The sequence below is a fragment of the Pleurodeles waltl genome, chromosome 5 (assembly GCF_031143425.1).
Source record: "Pleurodeles waltl isolate 20211129_DDA chromosome 5, aPleWal1.hap1.20221129, whole genome shotgun sequence".
In the NCBI taxonomy this organism is placed as follows: Eukaryota; Metazoa; Chordata; class Amphibia; order Caudata; family Salamandridae; genus Pleurodeles; species Pleurodeles waltl.
In genome coordinates this window covers 741,567,840-741,588,664 of record NC_090444.1, presented here as the reverse complement: position 1 = coordinate 741,588,664, position 20,825 = coordinate 741,567,840, and the positions used below count along the sequence as shown (strand labels likewise).

The following is a 20,825-nucleotide window of genomic DNA, read 5'->3' as shown; positions in this document are numbered from 1 at the left end:
TTCAAGCCTCTAGCTTGAGATGGTAAAGGGATATTTAAAGAACTAGCTTAGAGCTAAGGCTTGCTTCTAGGATGGTTGAAGGCTGGGACTGTTATGAGGATTGTTTTTTAGGATATCTTTCATAAGATACAGTGGGGCAGTGCCATCATAGATTGCTCTGCCCAGTGGGTGGGCACTTTTTTTTTTTTTTTTTTTTTTTTTTTTTTTTTTAACATGGGAGTCCACAGAAGTGCCCTATGCATACTGTACTAGGCTATCACAATGAGGAGTCTGCAGTTAAAAGTTTCCACCACAATGTGTATGTAGGTACCTGAACAGCTGTTCTTGGAGACGCAGTGTTTCAGAAATCGGTCAAACCACAAAAAAGAATATGTACCAGACTATAATGCATCAGAGTTGTAAATAACTAAAAGATTTTGGACTCACAACTCTGGCTAGAAATTCACAACTTTAATGCAAATATAATAATTGTGTTGCAGTGTATGTATGCTCCCCCATAAGCTAGATCTTAACTTTTTACCCATATCCTCCCCCAAGACCGTGTATCCAGAGGTGTGCTGGGAAGACCGGACCCCTAGCATTCTAACTTTTAGAGTTCACACTGGCCTCCCCAACAGCACAGGCTGGAGAACACGTTTTAGTGCATTAGCACATACTGACACCATATTAACAGTGGTATCATGCTGTGCAACATGTGTTGACAAACATCAAGAATTCAACTTTATGTTTTATGTTTTATCACTGTACGTACCAGAACAACCAACCTGCTCCTCTCACATATCCCTGGAAGGTACGGAAAGGGATCGGCCCCTTCTCCTTTCAGACAGGAACTTAACCACTGATAGATGCTTGGAGGTTCATCAGTGAAGTACGAAGGGTGATACATGAATCCTGTTTGGGCTGAGATTTAAATCAATTTGTTACACAAGGCAAAACACTGAAAAAAAGAAAAGAAAAAAAAAAGAAAAAAAGACATAGAAAATGAATCATAAGAAAAAAAAAGTATATTAATTGTTGTACACCAAAAGAACAAGTAGTTTATCTTTGGTAAAAGTCTTCCTGTTGGATACTCTAAGCATAGATTCCTCACCTTTGACTAATCCCTAGGCCCCAGACGTGATCCAGACACTTTTCCACAACAGTGCTCCCATGCTGGCTGACCACCACCCCAAAACTGATGAAGCGGAGCCCTGCACACTGTTGTCAGTTTCTTATCTTAGACTTTCCGAACACCCAAAAACGCAGAGTTTTAAAAAACTGTTGGCAACAGTGTGCTGAATACTAACTAAGGACATTTCCAGATGTTAAAAAGAGGCCACTCTATACAACAGGAAAGCAGGATGTTAGTGAAGAATCTGCAGTTAGATGAGTATCCAACTGAAAAAAAATCACCAAAGGTATTTAACTTGTTCTTTTAATGGATATTTCTAACCTGACCTTAGAATAGATACAAAGCAATACCTCCCCAAGGCGTGAGGTCTGAGGAGTCGGCTCAGATCAAAAAGTCTTGCGGACTCAAGTGGGAAAAGTGTCCTTCCCACCAGACTGACTGTAGAGGTATTAGTGCTTTGTGGACGCATGCTCCAACGCCCATGTTGCAACATGGCATATGTAAATGACAGGCACTCCATGTGCCAACTCAGTGATAATAGTTTTAACACTGAAGGAATGGCCTCTTAGACATTCTAGGGACTGCTCCTTAGCCAATGTGTGCCAGATCTTAGTACACAGCACAATCCACCTCAACATGATCCTCTTCTGCATTGCCTTCCCTTTGTTACAAAGCACCCCACAAAAAACTGGTTGTCCACTTGATGGTCCTTTGTATGTTTAATGTCCTACCTTAAAGCCCTTTTGGGATCCAACCAGTGGGTCCTCTCCACTTTGAGGAGTGAGGAGGAGCAAGGAACTATGGTAGAGTGATGGACTGCCCAAGATGAAAGGGAGCAATGACTTTAGGTGAGAAGGCCCCCACAGCCCTCAGCAGTCGCTTCTCTTGGAGAAAAAAGTAGTAATGGGCAGATGCACTGAAAGTGTCTGTAGTTCACTAATGACAACCTGACGTAATCACTATGAGCAATGTGGTCTTCAAGGTCAGGGGATGTAGTAAACAGCTATGCATCAGCTCAAAGGGCGTACATATAAGAAATGAAAGGACCAAATTAAGGCATCACAAATGACCTAGGAAGAAGAACGTATCAAACCATTAATAAACCTCAGCAAACAGAGGAAGTTCAAAAGAGCAGACAAATAACCTTTTATAGTGCCCACTGCAAGGCCTTGCTGGGCAAAAAACAAAGCAAACAAAATAATGTCAGACAGCTTCGGCTATAAGGGGGTCAGTGTTGCTAACACTTCACTAGGATACCAACTCATCCCAGCAACCAGCATAAACCGACTTTTCTAAAGGATGCCTGGCAACAAGGATGACATCCACCACTTCAGGAGGCAAATCGAATGTAATTCACTGCTGCGTCTAAATGTCCACGCATGGAGGTGTAGATTGTGGAGACTGCCCTCTTGACAAGACAGAAGGTTCTCCATCACTTGTAGCCTGGTTAAGGAACATATGCTCAGGCTCAGAAGTTCCGTATACCACACTATCGAGGCCCAATCTAGGACCACTAGGATGACTTTGGCCCAATTGTTCTTGATCTTCTTTAGAACTCCTGGCATGAGAGGAAGTGGTGGCAAGGTGTACAGGAGTCTCCTGCTCCATTTCAGCAATTATGAATGTCCTAAAGAGTGTTCCTACAGAAACACCAATGTACAGAATTGGTGCCACCGCAAATTCTCAACACTCTCCCCACTGCTTGGAGATGCTATGGGCCACTTTCAAACGCAGACGCCACTCTTGATTTGCCAAGCGTCTGCTACGTGATTTGTGACCAGGAAGATGCCCTGACACTCCAACCAACCTCCAGAGGCACAGATCCTCTTGGTACATGAACCAGAACTCCACTGTGCTCTAGTAGCTGCAATACCACAAGGTGGTGGTGCTCTCCATGAGAACCTGCACCACCCCGTGTGGGGAGGCCTTCAGAGTCACATAGATAGCTCACAGCTCCAATGGACTGATGTGGAGCTGAGCTTCCACCAGAGTTTTCTGATATCCATCTGCCTCAGCTGACTGCCAAAGCCCAGCAGAGAAGCATCTGTGACCAGTCAGCCATGGGTGGGGAAGTGGGAGGGGCATGACACTGGAAAAAACGTGGTTAATCAGCCACCACTGCAGATCCAGAGCTGTCCGAGACCTGGAGGTATTGGCAAGCCTGCCCAGATGCTGGGGCCACAAGGACTTAAAGTACTTTTGCAGAGCCCACATTTGCCAACTGGCAGAGGGAATGAAGCCAACACATGAGACCAAGAAGCCTCAGATCCACTCTCACTGTGATCCAGAACAGAGCCAGAAATACCAGATTTGTAGCTCAAATGTCCTAGACATGTTGCGATGGAGGAAAAGTCTTAAACTCCACTGTATCCAAGATCGGTCCAATAAACGGTAACTTTTACAAAGCAATCCGGTGGGTCTTCTGCTCATTTATAGTACGCCTCAACTACGTCAAGGGTTCTGCCATCATCTGGAGGTCAATGGCAACTGACCATGGCAAGCCACCCTTCAGCAGTCAGTCATTGAGATACAGGAATACAGGAGTTCCTGATGTCCAAAGATCACAGCATCACTTTGTTGGTGAGGCTAAGGACGGAGCACACAAACGGAAAATGCCTGTGGCCCCACCTTGAACTGCAGGTAACGCCTGCAGACTGTTACATGAAAATATGACCTGTAAGTCCAAGGACAATATCCATTCACCCGCCTCCACAACGTACAAGATCTGAGCCAGTGTGAGTTTTAGGAAGATGTACTTCCACAGAAAAACAATCAGGAAGAGAAGGTCCTAGTCCTCTGTCTTTTTTTAGGACAATGAAATAGCAAGAATAACAACTCCAACTTTTCAATTCTGATAACTTCTCCAGGTCACCCCTGGATAGCAAAAGCAGCATCTGCAATTGGTTTTGGTGTGGGAGAAATAGGGGGTGGGGAGGAAAGAAAAGAAAAAGAAAAGAATGGCGTAGCCATTTTAAGAAATGTATAATACACATTTGTCATAGGTGATAGATCGCTAACTTTGAAGGAAATGCTTAACCTCCACCCCACCAGTTAAGCATGCATGTCGAAGGGCAAAATAAAGTGGTTTGGTGGATGCTGTAACAGGGGTGGAGGCTGGCCCACATGCTGCCTGCCAGATCCGCCTGAACAGGCTTGAATGGAGTGGGATGTCTACCACATCACTGGCTGGGGTTGTTGAAATCTTCTAAACTGATGTAAGAACTGCTTAACAGGAATAAATAGCAATAAGAAATCAACAGTGCCAAGGAGCATGCCTTAGCACTTCTATCTATAAGGAGTTCCAACGCAAAGTTCACATTCTCTTTGAAAAGGCGGGACACATAAAAAGGCATGCCGATTATGCAGGTATGCACATTGGTGGAGAATCACACCCATGGGTCTTTATGAAGGGCAATAAAAGTATTGACTGCCCTGCCCAAGCAACCCACAGTAAAAACATCTGCATGGATAACATATTTTACACTGTCCTGTTTTCTCATGAATTTTCTGGGTCATAAAGGCCCTAAGGTTTTCTGGGAAGGCTGGCAAGACCTTGCTGCCCATGTCTCTAAGGGCATAAAAGTTGCAGCCTCGCAGACAAACTACATTTACAAACTGCAAAGCTAGACATGCTGAAGAAAACCTAGATTTACCAAAGGAATCAATCCGCTTGGGCTTCTTGTACGGAGGAGTGGTTGGAAATGAGTTTCGAGTAACTTTATTGGATAATGCCTACACAACAAGGCTCTCTCAGTAGGATGCTTGGTGAGAAACTCCAGGTTATCAGTCGCAGGTCTATGATGTCTGACTACCGGTCTATCCACATGCAAGCAAGAACAAGGCTTGGACCACGTAGCCAACAAGTCTCTGTGAGGGCATCATTAGAAGAAGCTCAGAATTTGCTGGAAGCTCAGAATTTGCTGGCACCCGCTGTAGAATTGCAGTCAGAACATTTGCTTAGGTTTTATTGGAGATTAGCTGTAATCCTAGAATTCAGCTCTGACCCATCATTGCAAACAAGGAACTCTCTTCCAATGGTGGCCAAAGTGGAGAGTCAAACTCTGCCTCTAGAGTGGTGTAAAGCCCACTGGTGTTCTGTAAATCCATGTGTAAGGCAACATTAGTATAAAACAAGCCATTATCATCATCATAGGGTGCTGCCTGCTCTGGTGTAGGATTATAGTCGGAACCAAACACAAAATGGAGCCCTTGCTGGTAGTGAAGATGTGCAAGGCAATGAGTTAGCGTCAGGCTGAAAAACAACCAGTTGCGTTTTTGTGATATCACTGTGAGACATCAGTCGAGCCAAAGTTGGTTAGAAGTTCAACATCTGTATTAGCACCCGCATCAGGCGTTGATCGTAGTGTCATATTGCAAGTCTGTACTGAGTCAGCATTACACTGCTAATGGGTTCCAAAGGGACAGAAGGTACCAAGGATGAACCCACTCGCAGTAACCCGAATGGAAGCCCATAAGGACTTCAGGGAGCCACAGGCATGCAAAATGAGGCAGAAGTGCATCCAAAATTTGTAACAAGGTCTCTCTGAAGGTCTTAATTCGCTGAGAGGCCAATGATAGCCCAGAAGCTAATAATGGCCCAGAAAATTAGAGGCATGTTAGGCCTTTCAAGAAAGCTGTTCTGTGGCTGGAGACCGCAGTATGAGACTTACAATGTGATACTTTGCGGCTTTTCCTTGGAGTCAGAGTGGTGGGATGAGGTTGAATCTAGCATGGCTTTTTTATGCTTGCACTAGATTTCTACTTCAGCTCTGCAGAGGACTTTGAGTGCAACAATGGATGGTAGCAGGAGCAGCCTCTGGGCCGGAACCGATTTCAGGTCCATGATTCAAGAGTGTGACCTACAAGAAGGCCTCAACGTTTTACTTGTGTTTGGTGGCATATAACTTCCCCTACAGGCTCTAGGACTGCCATCAGATGCATGAGGGAGCACTTATCACACAACGTAGAGTTGTGTTTGAACCCAGACACCAAAGACATCTCATGCAGGTCTGTGATTGACATCTTGAAGTCCCAGCACGGCTTGAAACCTGCCATCTTCGGTGGGGACATCATTCCCTTGCACACAGTTGATTTTGTAGTCGAAAACAGACAAAATATGGCATCGGATCCACACACAGAAACGGAGCTTAATGTATAGGGGTGGCACTTCAATGTGGCTCTGCTCTTCTGCCAGGGCAAGATGAAGCTAGTGCAGAGCGCACAAGAACATCGAGCGATACAAGGGAGAATTGCTATGGAAAAGTTTCTCGATCTAGTGTGGTGCATGGGCAATATTCTAAGGTGAGGAATCTGCAGTTAGGAATATTCGTCAGAACATTTAAGCTTACATGTAGTTTATGTTACGGAATTAGAAGTGAAAAGACTACAAAGTTTAAATGTCCAGAAAAAGTCAAATATTTATTTTCACCTCCACTGGCAATACGGAGCGGCTTTCACATATAACAGACTTCTGGCAGCTGTCCTTTCAATGATTCATAACTTCCAAAGATAATCTTCCATGAAACACCTTTTTCAAAATAAATCCGCTTGTGACCACAGGAGAAGAAGAATTTCTATTAAATTATTACTTTACATTGTAGTGAATATTTTCCTAGCCCATTTTGAGGAAAGCAGGATTGATTTTTTATTTCAGAGGAATGTTACGTTGGTTTGCAGAAGGAACGGAGGACATTAATATGTCCTTATATTAAATGTCCGTTTTTTTGGGTTGTCTCTGTGTGTTTAATGAAGAGCAGTCTGACAGTTTTCAAAGCAAGAGAACTGAACTTTGTGTTCAACTGAACTTTGTGTTCAAGATAAAAATACGTATACCTTAAAACCCATTTCAAGTGAAGTTCATAGGTAAATGGTAAACACACATTTAGACAGATCTAGACTGGGGACAAAGCTCAGACCTTCGAAGTTCATGTAAGCCCCAGCACCATCTTTCAAATAAGCTCCAGAATAATGTAGATCTAACTTTCAAAGCAACCACATTGGTGGCGGGATGGGAAGGTTTTCAAACTGCTTATCCCAACAGGGTTTGTATTGCTTGAATGGAACGCCCTACACCATACCTTTGTGTCTGAGGCACTACTCAAAGATCTGCAAGAGCAAAGAACACTGTTCAAATTAGGCCGGTCGTGAGATTTAACCATCCCCGTTTGTTAAGAACTCCTTTATAAACGTACTGGAAGGCGAGAAGAGGCCTGCATGACCAGAGTGATGAATAGTGAAGAAAGGCTGACCCCCCAAAATAAATGATAGTCAAGAACTTGAAACAACACACAAATAAAGAGGTTTTTAAAACACAGGAGATTCTGCAGTTTCCAAGCTCTTCCTAAAGATCTTGTGAAGGCATTCTAACAGCAAGACAGATTGATCTTTCAAAACGAAAAATGGCACAGCGCAGAATTACCGCAGCATGCTCCTCCTGTCCCCAACGCAAATGCTACATAGATAGAGGGTTACAAACCTGTGTCACATGTAGAGACTTGACCTGAGATCTTCAGAAGCGTTGGGTAATCTCGGTAGTAGAAATCTAAATACTGTTCCAATCTCAAGTCCCTGAAGATGAAAAAGGAAGTGTGAAGTTTGCAAGGTTTAAAAGGGCTAATTATCACAAATGCAAGCAGAGGGAATGAGAACAGTACAGAAACAAAATCTGCTATTAATAAATAAAATCAATGCACCTGGCTCTCAACGCCATTGTGCTACCCGTTAACACCCAGCAGCTAAGTGAACAAGTAAAGTAAGCCCACTGCCCAAGGACACTGGTGCATGGTAGCAGTAGAAGCCTAGTGTCATGATGTAGGCAGAAAAGAATGTAAATTGTCATTGGTTGATTTCACTATGAAATGTGGATAAAAAGACTGGAATATAGAATGTTGGGGGAAAAAGAGTTGGGGACGTGTTGACTGTCACACTGGCTTGCTGGGTCATATTCATGCAATAAAGCTTTATCCAAGATGTTAATGTGCAGATGACTTCTTACAATTTTTGGCGACGAGCTGATTGACCCTGGCAGTGAACCCTTGCTGAGGCCGCAGCTCTGATCTCCGTCATGCACACATATCTATGTGCGCACTTGGTACTTTGTTCATCAGGATTCATATACAACTCATTTTGGAAAGTAACCCCTTGTTGTACTTTCGAGCAAATACACTGTGTAACATTACCACTACTCAGGAGATTTACATCCCAGCATTCATTCAATTGTTAACGGTCCTTCAAACACGTACACTTTTCCGGCACCACAGCACCATTCCAGGTTGCTCAGCAACATACTAAGCGTTTTTTTTGTCTTACTCAGCTGCGAAGTGTATTGTGTGGTAACATAATATTTACGCTTACTACGTCCACAAGCTCAAAGGATCTTCAATGTGACTGGCAGATTATTCAGCACGTCAAACAAGGACACGCACACCAAGCGTGTCCACAGCAACTTGCACACTTAAGATTTCAAATGCATTTCAGTCTTTTGTGTATTTCTACAGCGACATGCACGCTTATTACCAGTGTCCATACCTGCAAAATTAATGAAGTGACACTAGTGTATGTGTTCTCTACAGCGACACACGCTTTTTAAATTTCAGTGTGCGTTTCAGCTTTGTTGTATTTCAACAGCGACGCGCACACTTGTCACCACAGTTTGCGTTCATGCAATTTAAATTCTACTGTGAATTCCCCTGACAAGCGATACATATGTTTGTCTCTATAACTTACGTTACGATTTCTTCAGGAAGTACAAATGATACATTTCAGTTGTTTCATTTTAGTTAACTAATTCATTATTAAATTACTTGAGTTGTGAGCATTGATATCAGTGAAGAACCAGCGATAGGAAGGCTTTCCTGCCTAGAGTTTCACAGGTACATTTCCTGTCCTACTATGTACTACCATAGCTTCTAACAAATGCCTTAAATCTAGCGTGCCCCCTCCCCCCCCAAACTTTTATTTCATTAACAGGAGATTTTTTTACTAAAAGGGCCAGAATATTTCATAAACTATATTTACACTTTTGATGATGACGAGGAAGTTAAACCTGCAAAGAAAAAAAACGTTGTATTACATTGCTTGGGGCCATCAGGTTTGAAATATATAGCTGCCTTGAAAAAAATAACAGTTCAAGGAGACGTTTTTGAGAATGCATTAGAGTATTTAGATAAGTATTTTGCACTAAATGTTTGTGTGGGTGTAGATAGATTAACATTTTTCCACAGAAAACAAAAGAAATAAGAATCAAATGATGATTACATTGGGGCACTGAACTATTTGACGTTAACATGCTGTTTTGGCTCTTTACATGACGAACCGATACGTGATCAGATTGTCATGCAGTCTGCTAAACCTACCATACAAGATCATTTGTGAGCTAAGAGAGAGGTCCCATTATAGGAAGTAAGTAAAATAGTTAAGCATACTGAACTTACTGGTAGATGTGCGAAAGCAGTTTTATCTGAAATCGGCAAGCATCATTACGATGAAAAAGTGCACAAACCTAGTGAGGTAGTTCAGAAGATTAAACAATGTAGGAAAGGAAAAGATAAAGTAATAGTATGGGGAAAGAATACATACAGCGGGCAAAAAGATAAAAACGACGATAAGTGTAGTATCAAATGCTGCAGATGTTGTTTTTCTGGGCATTATGCCAATGAAAAAAAATGCCCTGCATGGAACCAATATTGTTCGGCATGTGGTATCCCAAGGCATTTTTAAAAAGTATGCAAGAAAACGAAGGGTGGTGCCAAATAAATGTTGGAAGATGTTTCTATGCAGGATTGGCATGGCAGTCTGGTGATGAGGATGATGACACGAGAGTGTGTGAGAGTGTGTGTGTGTAGTGTACAATCCTGTTTAATTGTGTCATGTGAATCTAATTCAAAAAGTGGTAAACCCAAATGCAATTTAATAACTGGATGTGTCAATATTACAACAGCTGATTCTAGTTCTCCATATACCATTATCAGCAAGAATGCTTGGGATAGGAAGTTCAAATCTGTATTGCATTATTATGAGGTTCTCTCATTAAAAGAATGGGTTGGAACACTTCTGCTCATCTTAAAGTACTGCCTGCATCTGCAATCCAATATCCACACTAATCTCCTTAGTGTGACATTTGTTGCTTTCCGTTGAACCGAAGGCAGACACCTAAAACCTATCAAGGATAGCACATGAGTCACCTAGAGGAAGAGCAGAGGGGTTTAACATTACAGAGTGAAGGTGGTACTATGAAGAGTAACACGATCTCAACCCTACATCCTTGCTGCCTTTCTCTGGGCTGATTTTAGCAAAGTAATACTTTAAAAAAAGCTAAAAAGGATAAAATATATGCAAAAATGTATAAGCCTAGCCAGAAGTAGCTAAGCACTGATCAGCCAAACCGAGCATCCGATCTAAACAGGGATCCAAAGCACACAGTAAAGCATGCAAAATATGTTTTGTCTAACCAATGAAGCTGCTTTGCATTCCTAGAAGACCACCAATGCTGCCCTGACCCTAACTACATACACATGTACGCCTTCCAACGCAGGGTCTTTTGTCATGGTTTAGCATACCTGATAAGAGCCCAAAGAAATAGAATATTAGAAGCCTTTCTCACTGATTAATGTCACTCTATGCAAGTATGCCAGTCTGAGGACTGGTTGGACTTAGTACAATCCAGGTAAAGTCTAAGAACTCCTCATATGTCCTAGTTGTGAAGGGTCTGATCTAGAAATCTAAACTGAAATGAAGTAGAAGTCTGGGAAAAGAAAAATATATTTTCCCCCTCCACCCCTTCACACACCAATCTTCACCCCCCCACTTCCCAAAAATAGTGAATGGCTCTTTGTGTGACTGTACGATTCCAATAATTTGCTGTTTAATGCCTTCAGTCTACAGCCACAAAAAGGGTGCCATGGTCTGATGGACAGGGAGTGAAAAACTCCTAACTGGCACAAAAAACAGAATAAAAACTGTTTCGGCATAATGCAATACAGGCAGGTTTAGTTTTTTCCCAAAATGCACTTTTGTCCATATATTGTATTGCCATTATTATGTCTGTTTCAACAGCTCCGCACTGAGAGGAGGATAAACTCAAGTGTCACAAGAGTCCCTTCTAATGCTAGAAAGCCGACGTGACAGTCCTGCTCTTGTGTTTTCCAAAAAGCCAATAATGGACATGGCCAATTTTGCCCGTAGGGACCTTCAACTAGAAGACTGTCATGTAGGTTCCTCCACTGAAGGTCTGTGAACAGGTCAGGTTCGTTGATTGAGTAGCTGAGATTCAACCAGGACTCCTACAGGGAGCAGATATGACTGGAGGGACCTTTTTATGAACTGCGTTAGGGCGGCAAGAGCATACACAGTGCTGAAGGTCACACAACTGAAGGAGCAGAAATGTTCTCCATGCCATAGGAGAGGAAAGGAAAATGTTACTTACCCAGTAAGCATCTGTTTGTGGCATGTAGTGATGGAGACTCACGAGCTTAGCATAATCTTGACGGATTTAGAAATGGACATTCCTTGTGAGTTTTGGAGAAAGCAACAAATAGTAGTTGTGTCTTTCTAAATAATTTAGTCCTATCAATGTAATACATGAGAGCTCGTTTAATGTGTACAGAGCCCTTTCTGCAACTGAGTCAAGTTGGGGAAAAAAGACAGGCAGTTTAATAGATTCAGGTGGAACCGTGAAAACACCTTTGGGAAAAATGTAGGGTTGGTGCCAAGTACAATCCCTATCCCTATGTATTTGGGCGAAGGGTTCTTCTTAAGTTAGTGACTGAAGCTCACTAATACATCTAAGTGAAGTGATAGCTACCATGAATGTTACCTTCCAGGTTAAAAACTAGAGGGGGCAGAAGTGGAGGGGCTCAAATGGAGGGCCATTAACCTTGATAATACAATATTGAGATTCAATGTGGGAGCAGGTGGAACCCTAAGAGGAGTGATTCTTTTCAGACCTTCCAAGAAGGCTTTGGTGGCTGGAATTCTGAATAGAGAAGTATGTTACCTATTTTGTAGGTATATGGCTACCGCTGCTAGGTGTGGCCTTATAGATGTAAAAGCTAGACCAGAGGTATGCAAATCAAGTAAGTAACGGACAATGTCTTGTACCTTGGGTGCTAAGGAATCAATCTGTTTGGAATGAGATGGTGGGCTAATATGATGCAAAGGACTTGTGGCCATGTACATCTTTTCTTTTTGTTTGAGTGGAGTTGGAAAATCCAAAGCTTTTTCAAAAGACAGCTGCCTTTTGAAGGTTTGGGCCTTTAGGGGTGGGAGAGATAGGGGAGAGTGGGGTCTAGTGTTTATCCAGCCTGAGTCTGGATCTTAATATGGTTCTGCCAAATGTCTATTCCTTCCAGCAGTCTTTGAATCAGGGGTTCCATAGAGCCTGATCCATGGGCTGTTTTGCTGGACGCTGATGTTCTCAGTTCGAATGCATAGGTTTCTGGCACTGATGAGGTAGGTTTTGCTGCCAATTGTGGCTGGTTTTCGATGCCAACATTTTCGGCTCTGAAGCTCGACTCAACTCCAAGGTGGTAGTGGTCGGCTCTGAAGTATGTGGCTTTGCTGCCAAACTGGCGCTGGGAGTGTTCAGTACAAAGACAGCCGGTGCCGACCATGACCTGAAGGCAGTGGCAGACCAGCAATGATTTTAGATATGTGTTGGATGAGCAATCGGACCTCTGTGGTGGTTTGCTGGGGTCGATGTGGAGGTGGTGGAGGCACAGTATTCATGGCTGGTAGAACAGGAGGCAGCTTCTGCATTTTGATTTCAGAGCAGAAGCTATTGGAGGGAGACGGTCCCTTCCTCTGCAGCCGATGCCTGTGCGTGTTGTTCATGTCAGATGTCCTCGGGTCAGAACAGTTTAGGAGTATCGTCCATGCTCCTTCAAGACATTTTGAGATGTCGAGCCCAACTGTTGCATAGTCTTTTTTGATCTGAAGGAGCAGCAAGCCTCACAGCTGACCACAGTAGATCTGAAGGACCAGCAAGCTTCACAGCTGACCACATTGTGTTCGGGGGAGAGGCACAGATTACAGACATGGTGGAGATCAGTGGAGGATACTTAGTATAACATCAAGGACAGAACGCTGGGCTGTGGTCGATGAGGCACCCCAACAAAGTTGACGCTATCAAAACAAACAGAAATGAGAGAGAGGACCGTGATCGAGAACAATACCGACAGTAAGCAGGTATGTACTGAGAAAGTGCAGCATGATGATGTCAAACTCTTTCTATATTTTTGGTTAAACACTTGAGTTTTTACCCATCTTGCTACAAAATATGAATTCACTGTGAATAGGAAGACAATACATGCTCAGGCATCACCAGAGGAGCCAGTGAATCTCAGACAAGTATAGTGGCTGACAACATCTGTCAGCATAATTCTGCAGCCATACTGACTGTGAGACAACAAGCCCTTAAAAATGTATAGAAACTTAAATTACACCATTTAGCATTTGATAATATGATTCCTGCATTATGTTCTTCAAAGTGATGCATCATCAACAGGGACATTACCCATAACTGGCTTTTGTGGGTCTGACTGAGGTATATAGCACACACCATTTGGGCCTTGTGACGGAATCTCTACAAAATTCCTTTGCTCTAATAAAATCTTTTAAGGCAGCCCTAAAAATCTGGCTATAGGGTGACTCCATTTACAGTGTTCTAGAGAGCGATCAGCTTTTTCACCAAAGAGGTTCTCACTATTAAAGGATACGGTCACCAATAGGGTCCCGATATGCCCAAATAACACAATGAATCTCATCCTAGCATGGCAACTAATGATGATGCCGGTATCCATAGAGAGACCCACTGCAGTGGTAGTTTTGCTGTATTGAGGCAAATGAACATAAATTCTCACATATGCACTCTGGAAAACGAACTACAGCTAAGGAGGCCATATCCGTAGGCCATGAGCATTAGGGAGAGCATTTGTGTCTGAGGGCCAACTGCCTTCCACCACTCTGCATCTGTGTTCGGACTCCCTATCAGGAGGTACAGTTGCAAAGGTATTAGCTGGTTGTGGTGCAGAGGAAGCTAGAACCTTTAGGCTCTCAGTTGAGATGAGTCTGGAGAGAAAGGCTTGGTCAGGTTTAAGGTTTCCCAAAGCTTCACATGCACCTGCTAAGGTGGAAAAGAGCTCATCAAAAACCTCCTTCAGTGCAGAAAATAAAGTATCAAAGAGGAGCACTTCTGAAGCCTGCAAGTCTGAGAGGATCTCAGTAAAAATATTCAACTTAGGCTCCTCATTATGCATACCATGGCTGAGGATAGAAAGTGGTCTGCTGATAAAGAGGGACCCTTCTTCTTGGATGAGGTGACTAACCTGTTGGAAGTTTGAAGACCGAACAAAAGAGAGACATTAGTATTCAGCAGAGGCAGGTGGTTATCATCCTTGTGATCTTCATCCAATCACAAACAGGTAAGCACAGGAACTGAAGGTGTCTTTTCAGATGCAAAAGGGTCAAGGAAGCTGGTGGTTTCTATTTTAATAATCTTTGCCAAATGTAGCATCTTAGACTGATGTTAATACTCAGATCTGTTAGGACCTACATAAGCAGTGTCACTGCACACAAAACCACCAGTTTTTTTTAAACAGATGCTCAAAAGAGGGGGCCCGAAGCAGAGAAATGAGGAGGCGCTGTGAGAGTTAGCACCTATTCCACCAGTTAAGAGTTTACTAAGGCAGATGGCATTGCACAACAGATGGCAAAAATGAACAACATGGCATTCAAAAACGTCTCCATATGTGTCTGTAGACACCGGGTGAGGCAAACCTGCTTGCTGCATAGACTCAAAACATATACAAGCCAGAGAAGTGACTTCTCCCTGGCTCTCCATTGCTTTTTCTCCTTGTGCTACAAGTAAAAGTACTACTTGTGTTCCTTGTGATCCATTGGTGTTTTCTCTCTCTCTGTCGGTCAGAGCCTTAAACATCATGGGTGTCCTTAACCTCCTTTTCCCGTTTGCCAGAGTAGCTTTGCCTCATGCTTCCATATGGCATTGAGATGCAGAACATATCCATGTTATAGTCTGCACTCTCGTGTAATGATCTAAGTCACTGCATACCGACCTAAACTGGACCTGAAATGGACATCTGCCAGCAACAATGGTCACAGAGCTTTAAGCTTGAATGCTTTCGGAAAGTTGCAAAATTTCTGAAATGTGATACAGAAATCCCAAAAAGAACCAAAGAAAACCAGAGGGGCTCTGGATCTAACACCTGAAATGTCCTTGGTGGCATCTACAGTATTCTCAAAGTCATATCCGGCAATATACCCACTCCTGGCATCCCTCAGTTCTACCTAATGTCAATGAATGGGTACTACTGAAAACATTTCCTAATCAAGACTGATGCTTGGAACGACGTTTAATACAAGGTACATGTGGAGACAATATTTATAAGAAGCACATGTTTCACTATCTCAGCATGTAGAGTACATTTCAATAGAAGGTCAAGATTGGCTGAAAGGGTAACATGTCAGGGGGCCGTTGTATACCAATGGGTCAATATGATTTAAAAAAAAAAGATAAAGTATTCATTGCAGAGTATTGCTTTTTCTGTGGTGGAGTTGAGAGATGACCCTACCTCGCCACCTGAGCCAGCAACATAACAAAAGAGTGCAGGCCCTCCCTCATTAGACAGTTCAGCTTCAGTTCTTCATAGGTGAGATGCAGCACATAGAAGATGGCCGGAATGTGGCTGAAAAGAAGAGTAGAGGAGTCCAAACTGTGGGTGTATGGAGCATCCTCCCTTGCCAGCGAGCCTTCCAAAGTATCCAGCTGCAGAGTTTGGGCCAGAACATGAGACTCCACATTTTGATGGTAGTCCGAATTCAGCAGGAATATCCAATCCTGAAGAGAGATTGCATGGAACAAAAATGAAAGATACTTTAGAAAGAGTGAACAACTAAGACACACAATCCTGAAAATGGCCTCTGCCTAAATGTGACAGATTAGCCAGGTGCACACAGTGTTCATGATTCTTCCTCCACCTCACTTAGATCTCATCATGTACAGCATTCTAATAGCCCTTTATTAAACAAGGTTGGTATTTCGTACAGTGATTGCACTAAACACATTTTGCTGATAAATATCCAGGCTCCTGCCTTTCCTGGTCCAAGAGGCTTGAATTAAATTGGCAATAAGATGCCTGGCTTACAAAGCAGTATTACTAACTCACCAACTAGCCTGCTGAACATCTCAGAAGATGAAAGAAACAAGGACTCACAGTTCAGAAGTTCAACTCCTTACAGAATAAGACCACACTTTCATGTCATCTTCCTAAGCATCATCATCTTGGGCTATATCCCAACTGTCCTGAGAACCTATAACTCGTATCTTCATCTTCAGAATGTAAAGTATTTAACAAAGCTCCTAAAGGTACAATATTACTTCATCTTTTCCACAGTGTCATTACCATGCTTTGCAATATATTATCAAGCAATTTAGGAATAAATTATTTGAGAAGGGCACTAACGTGCTAAGGTGGAGGAGCGCTATAAAAATGCTATAAAACGGTCAATAAATATCACCGAATTGCAGTAAAATATATGTTGGGTCTAATATATAGGACCCCAAGCGGCCACGATCAACATTCTTTCTTCTTGCATTGTCTCGTTTTTTCATCACTGTCTTACCAATTAGCAAAGAAGTCTGTTTTTATTTCAACTGTGTGCAAAATCCTCCAACAATAATAATGAAGTTTCCAAACTATCCTTGCAACAACAAATAATATAGCATTTTGGGCTACAGCACAGGTGTATACTTAATCCGAGGAAGTCATACAACTGGACAAGAAACTAAGGCCAACAAAACTAGAATCTCATGTTTTTTTTGGGGAAAAGGTATAGTGAAACATTGCACTTTTACGGAAGAGCATTTCAAAGTCTTTTGTACTTTCCAAGAGCGTTCTACAAAAGTCTACATTGTACGTGGATAAATCAAGTCAGAACATCTTAATTGGAAAGAGTTGTAATAATAGTGCTTACGTCATCTGATCCAGCTTCAGAAGGGCGTGCTTTTTTGGGTGCTACCATTGGGGAAACAGCTCCTTCGAAATCATGCTGAAAAGTGTATTAAATTGATTAGAAAGGAAACCCCTCTAGCAGTACAAATCTGCAGGTGACAATAGCTGGAATTCATTGACATGAAGTATACAGCGCAGTACATGTACCCACATGTCGCAGAATAATATGTTTCCTTTTTACGAACATGCTGATGTTTGCTATATTTTGATCAAACAAACAGTCTAGACAGGAGGACAAACCACTGTTGCATGCAAGTTCTACTTTAAACCCACCACAAAGTCCAAGCTGCCACTTGTTTTAGGAAATTAGATATAATGGAGCTTCGGGTCTTGCATTAGTGCTTAACTGCTTGAGAATGGGGCTGCCTAAGACCCAAGCAGGCAAGTGGCAGACTTAACAACACACAGGGAGAATAGACACTTATGCATTGGATTACAACCAAAAGAGCAGAGACATTCATGTACTAAACTACAACAGAGTAGGGTGACCAATCAAAACACCTGTGTAAAAACACTACAGACGACATTTAGTGATTGGGTCTTTAGCAAATTATCTAATGAACAAAGCCTTCTCTACGCATACTCTCTTTTATCAGCCATTTGTGCGTGCTCTCCTTAAATGTCAACTTGTAAAACTGTTCCAATCAACTGCATCTTTGCATTGCACAGGTTATTAAATGAATCGTTTCAATAAAGCTGCCACAAAAGATTATTTGCTGGGAAAGCCAGAAAAAGAGACAAAAGAATAATACCTCTTTCATGGTCCTTTCTTCCAGGTACTTTGGATTAAGTTGCTAATTTTATGTAACAGTTTCTCATCCCACAGTTTACAGACCAAACGCCTCACACATGTCCTGCTTCACTCGCAGAGGTGCTTAATGAGGTCATTGTGATTTTTTTTTTTAAATAATCCTGAATATGTTACATCAGCAGGAAGCAGGTATAATAGTAATCAGAGGAGTCTAACTGTTTGGTCAGCAGACCATCATGTCTGCCACCCTTTCGGCTTGTCATTTTTTTTTTTTTTTAATATGTTTTCTGTACTTTTCAACCTTTCATGTAATTGTTTAAAATGATGAGTATGTGTTGCTTCATGGAGTATCACTTGCACAGGAAGGAATATGTTACTTACACTGTAAGCATCTATTCTTAGCGTGTAGTGCCGTAGGCTCAAATAATTCGCATAGTTCTGCGATCTAGTGTTGGGCTCGGACATTTGCACCTAGATTTTCTCCGAAGAAGGTTTTCGAGTCAAGAGATAGTGCGACTCCTTTTGTGTGTACTGCGCATGGTCTTTGGCTCCTTTGTTAGATTGTTTTTTGGCTTATCAAGTGAATTTAGAGCAGGAGCAGTACCGTAACAGAAAAGAAAACAGGCATACGAGTAAAGGTACCATAAGTTAAAGTGTTTTAGGAAAGAAATAAGTACGTCAGCCAGTAGCTTCTGGGAGGAGGCAGGTTCAAATGAATCCATGGTACTACGGGCTACAAATAGAAGCTTACAGGGTAACATTTTCCATTTGTAGCATGTGTTGCCCGTAGATACATACACTTAGTTTTGAATGTAAAGCAGTGCTCCCCAAAAGCGGTGGCTAGCTAGTGGTTGACGTAAATGTTTGAAAAAGTGTAACACAGCCTGACCCACTCTAGCATATTGATTAGCTAATATATTAACACAATCGTGCATTGTGAATGTGTGTGGGTTATTCCATGTAGCTGCTTTGTAAATGTCAGCTAGTAAGATATTTCCTAGGAAGGCCATAGAGGCTCCATTCCACGAATGGATTAAGCTCTTAAAGTTGTGTGTAGTGCTATTTTTGCTTCGTGGTAGCAAGTCTGAATGCATCTAACTATCTACTCTGCTGTCCCAGCTTTGGAGATAGGAGACCCTTTCTGGGAGTTTGAAAATGCAACTAAAAGTTGTTGTGTTTTTCAAAAAGGTTTAGTTCTTTCGATGTAGTACAGTAATGCTCCCTTAATATCGAGTACACGTAGAAGTCTCTCCGCTACTGTATCTGGTTTTGGAAAGAATACTGGTAGCACTATCGTTTGACATGGAAAGAAGAGACTACTTTAGGAAGGAACTTGGGATTAGTACGAAGTACTATTTTATTTGGGTTGACTTGGAAGAAAGGTGGTTCTAAAGTGAGTGCTTGGAGTACACTTATTCGTCTGAGAGATGTGATAGTGAATAAAAAGGCTAACTTCCATGTAAGAAACTGTAATTCACATGTGTAGTGGTTCAAAGGGTTGCCCCCATCAGTCGGGTGATAACCATATTGAGGTTCCTGACCGCAGCTGGTGGGACAGAGGGTAGAATGACTTGTTTGAGTTCTTCCTTAAATGCCTTGATGATTGCAATTTTAAAGAGTGATAGATGTTGCCTGTTTTGCACATAAGCAGCTAGAGCTGCTAAGTGCAATAGAATAGAGGTGTGTGCAAGGTCTGCCTGTTGTAAATGGTAAAGATAACTAATGAGGTGAGAGGTTGGATTTGCTTAGGTAACCAGTAATATACAAATCTTTTCCATTTCGCTGTGAAATAGGCTCACGTTGTTGAACTATGTGCCAGTTTTAGTACGTCCATGCATTCCTGTGGGCAATTATGGTGTCCAAATTATAGGACCTCAAGAGCCAAATCGCCATATTTAGCTGTTTGGGATATGAATGTAATACTTTCCCTTATTCCTGAGTTAGAAGATGTGGTCATAGAGGTAGTTTCTCATGTGGTACTAATGATAGATGTAGGAAGGTTGTGAACCATGGATGTCACGCTCATGTTGGGGATATCAAGATTAGTGTCAGGAATAAGTGGGAGAGGAGGAATAGCATAAGCAAATTTCCCTGATCAGTTGATCCATAGAACACTGCCTTTGGATAGTGGGAAAGGAAACCTGTAGGTGAAACTTTGACAGGAGGTGGATTTTGTGAGGTATGGTGCAATGACATATGTGATCCGCAATTTGTGATAGCTGTGTGGAGTGTGTACCCCTTGTTTTTTAATCTAATACATCGTAGTCATGTTGTCTGTACAAATGAGAACTACTTTCTTATGAAGGTGCTGTTGCTAAGCTTTGAGAGCTAGTTGAATGGCTAGAAGCTCTAGTTGATTGATGTGAAAGTGTTTCTAAATTGACGCCCAGAGGCTGCAGACTGAAGTTCTGCAGATGTGCCCCCCAAACATGTAGTGATGCATCTGTTATAATGGTGAGTTGCAGAAGTGGAGCCTTGGAGGGCTGATCCTGCAACAGATTGTTGCTTTTCCACCACTCCAGAGAGTGATGGGTTGCAGGCCCTACCAACACTAGATCCTGTAGATGCCGCTCTGCTTGAGACTACTGTGCTTGAAGGGTGCTTTTTAGGGAGCGCATATGTAGATGTGCGTGTGGCACTATGGAGATACATGATGCCATCATGCAGAGAAAACTCATGACTTGTTGGGAAAGAGTCAGTGCCAAGACAAACTTTTGTACTATTTCTTGATTGGGAAAGGCTTTGGAAATTACTGAGTTTAACATTGCACCTAGAAACAGCTGCACTTGTAGGGGTTGCAGATGCGAGTTTGTTGTATATTAGGGTGAAGCCTAATCCGTGCAGAAGGTTGATTATCTTTGAGTGTCTTGTAAACACGGTTGACGGTTGGCACTCTTGATTAGCCAGTCGTCGAGATACGGGAAGACATGTAGGCCAT

At 42.3% G+C, this 20,825-nt stretch overlaps 1 protein-coding gene across 2 annotated transcripts in view; it reads right to left on the bottom strand.

Annotated features, from left to right (window-relative positions):
* Positions 1 to 20,825, bottom strand: part of ANAPC1 (anaphase promoting complex subunit 1) — a 614,893-nt gene that overhangs the window by 408,203 nt on the left and 185,865 nt on the right. For both annotated transcript variants that reach the window (XM_069234703.1, XM_069234704.1), the window contains exons 17-20: positions 17,099 to 17,173; positions 15,697 to 15,962; positions 7,587 to 7,678; positions 752 to 900 (exon numbers count right to left, since the gene is read on the bottom strand). In XM_069234703.1, the coding sequence (XP_069090804.1) occupies positions 752 to 900; positions 7,587 to 7,678; positions 15,697 to 15,962; positions 17,099 to 17,173 (582 nt within the window). The remainder of the gene's footprint in view (positions 1 to 751; positions 901 to 7,586; positions 7,679 to 15,696; positions 15,963 to 17,098; positions 17,174 to 20,825) is intronic.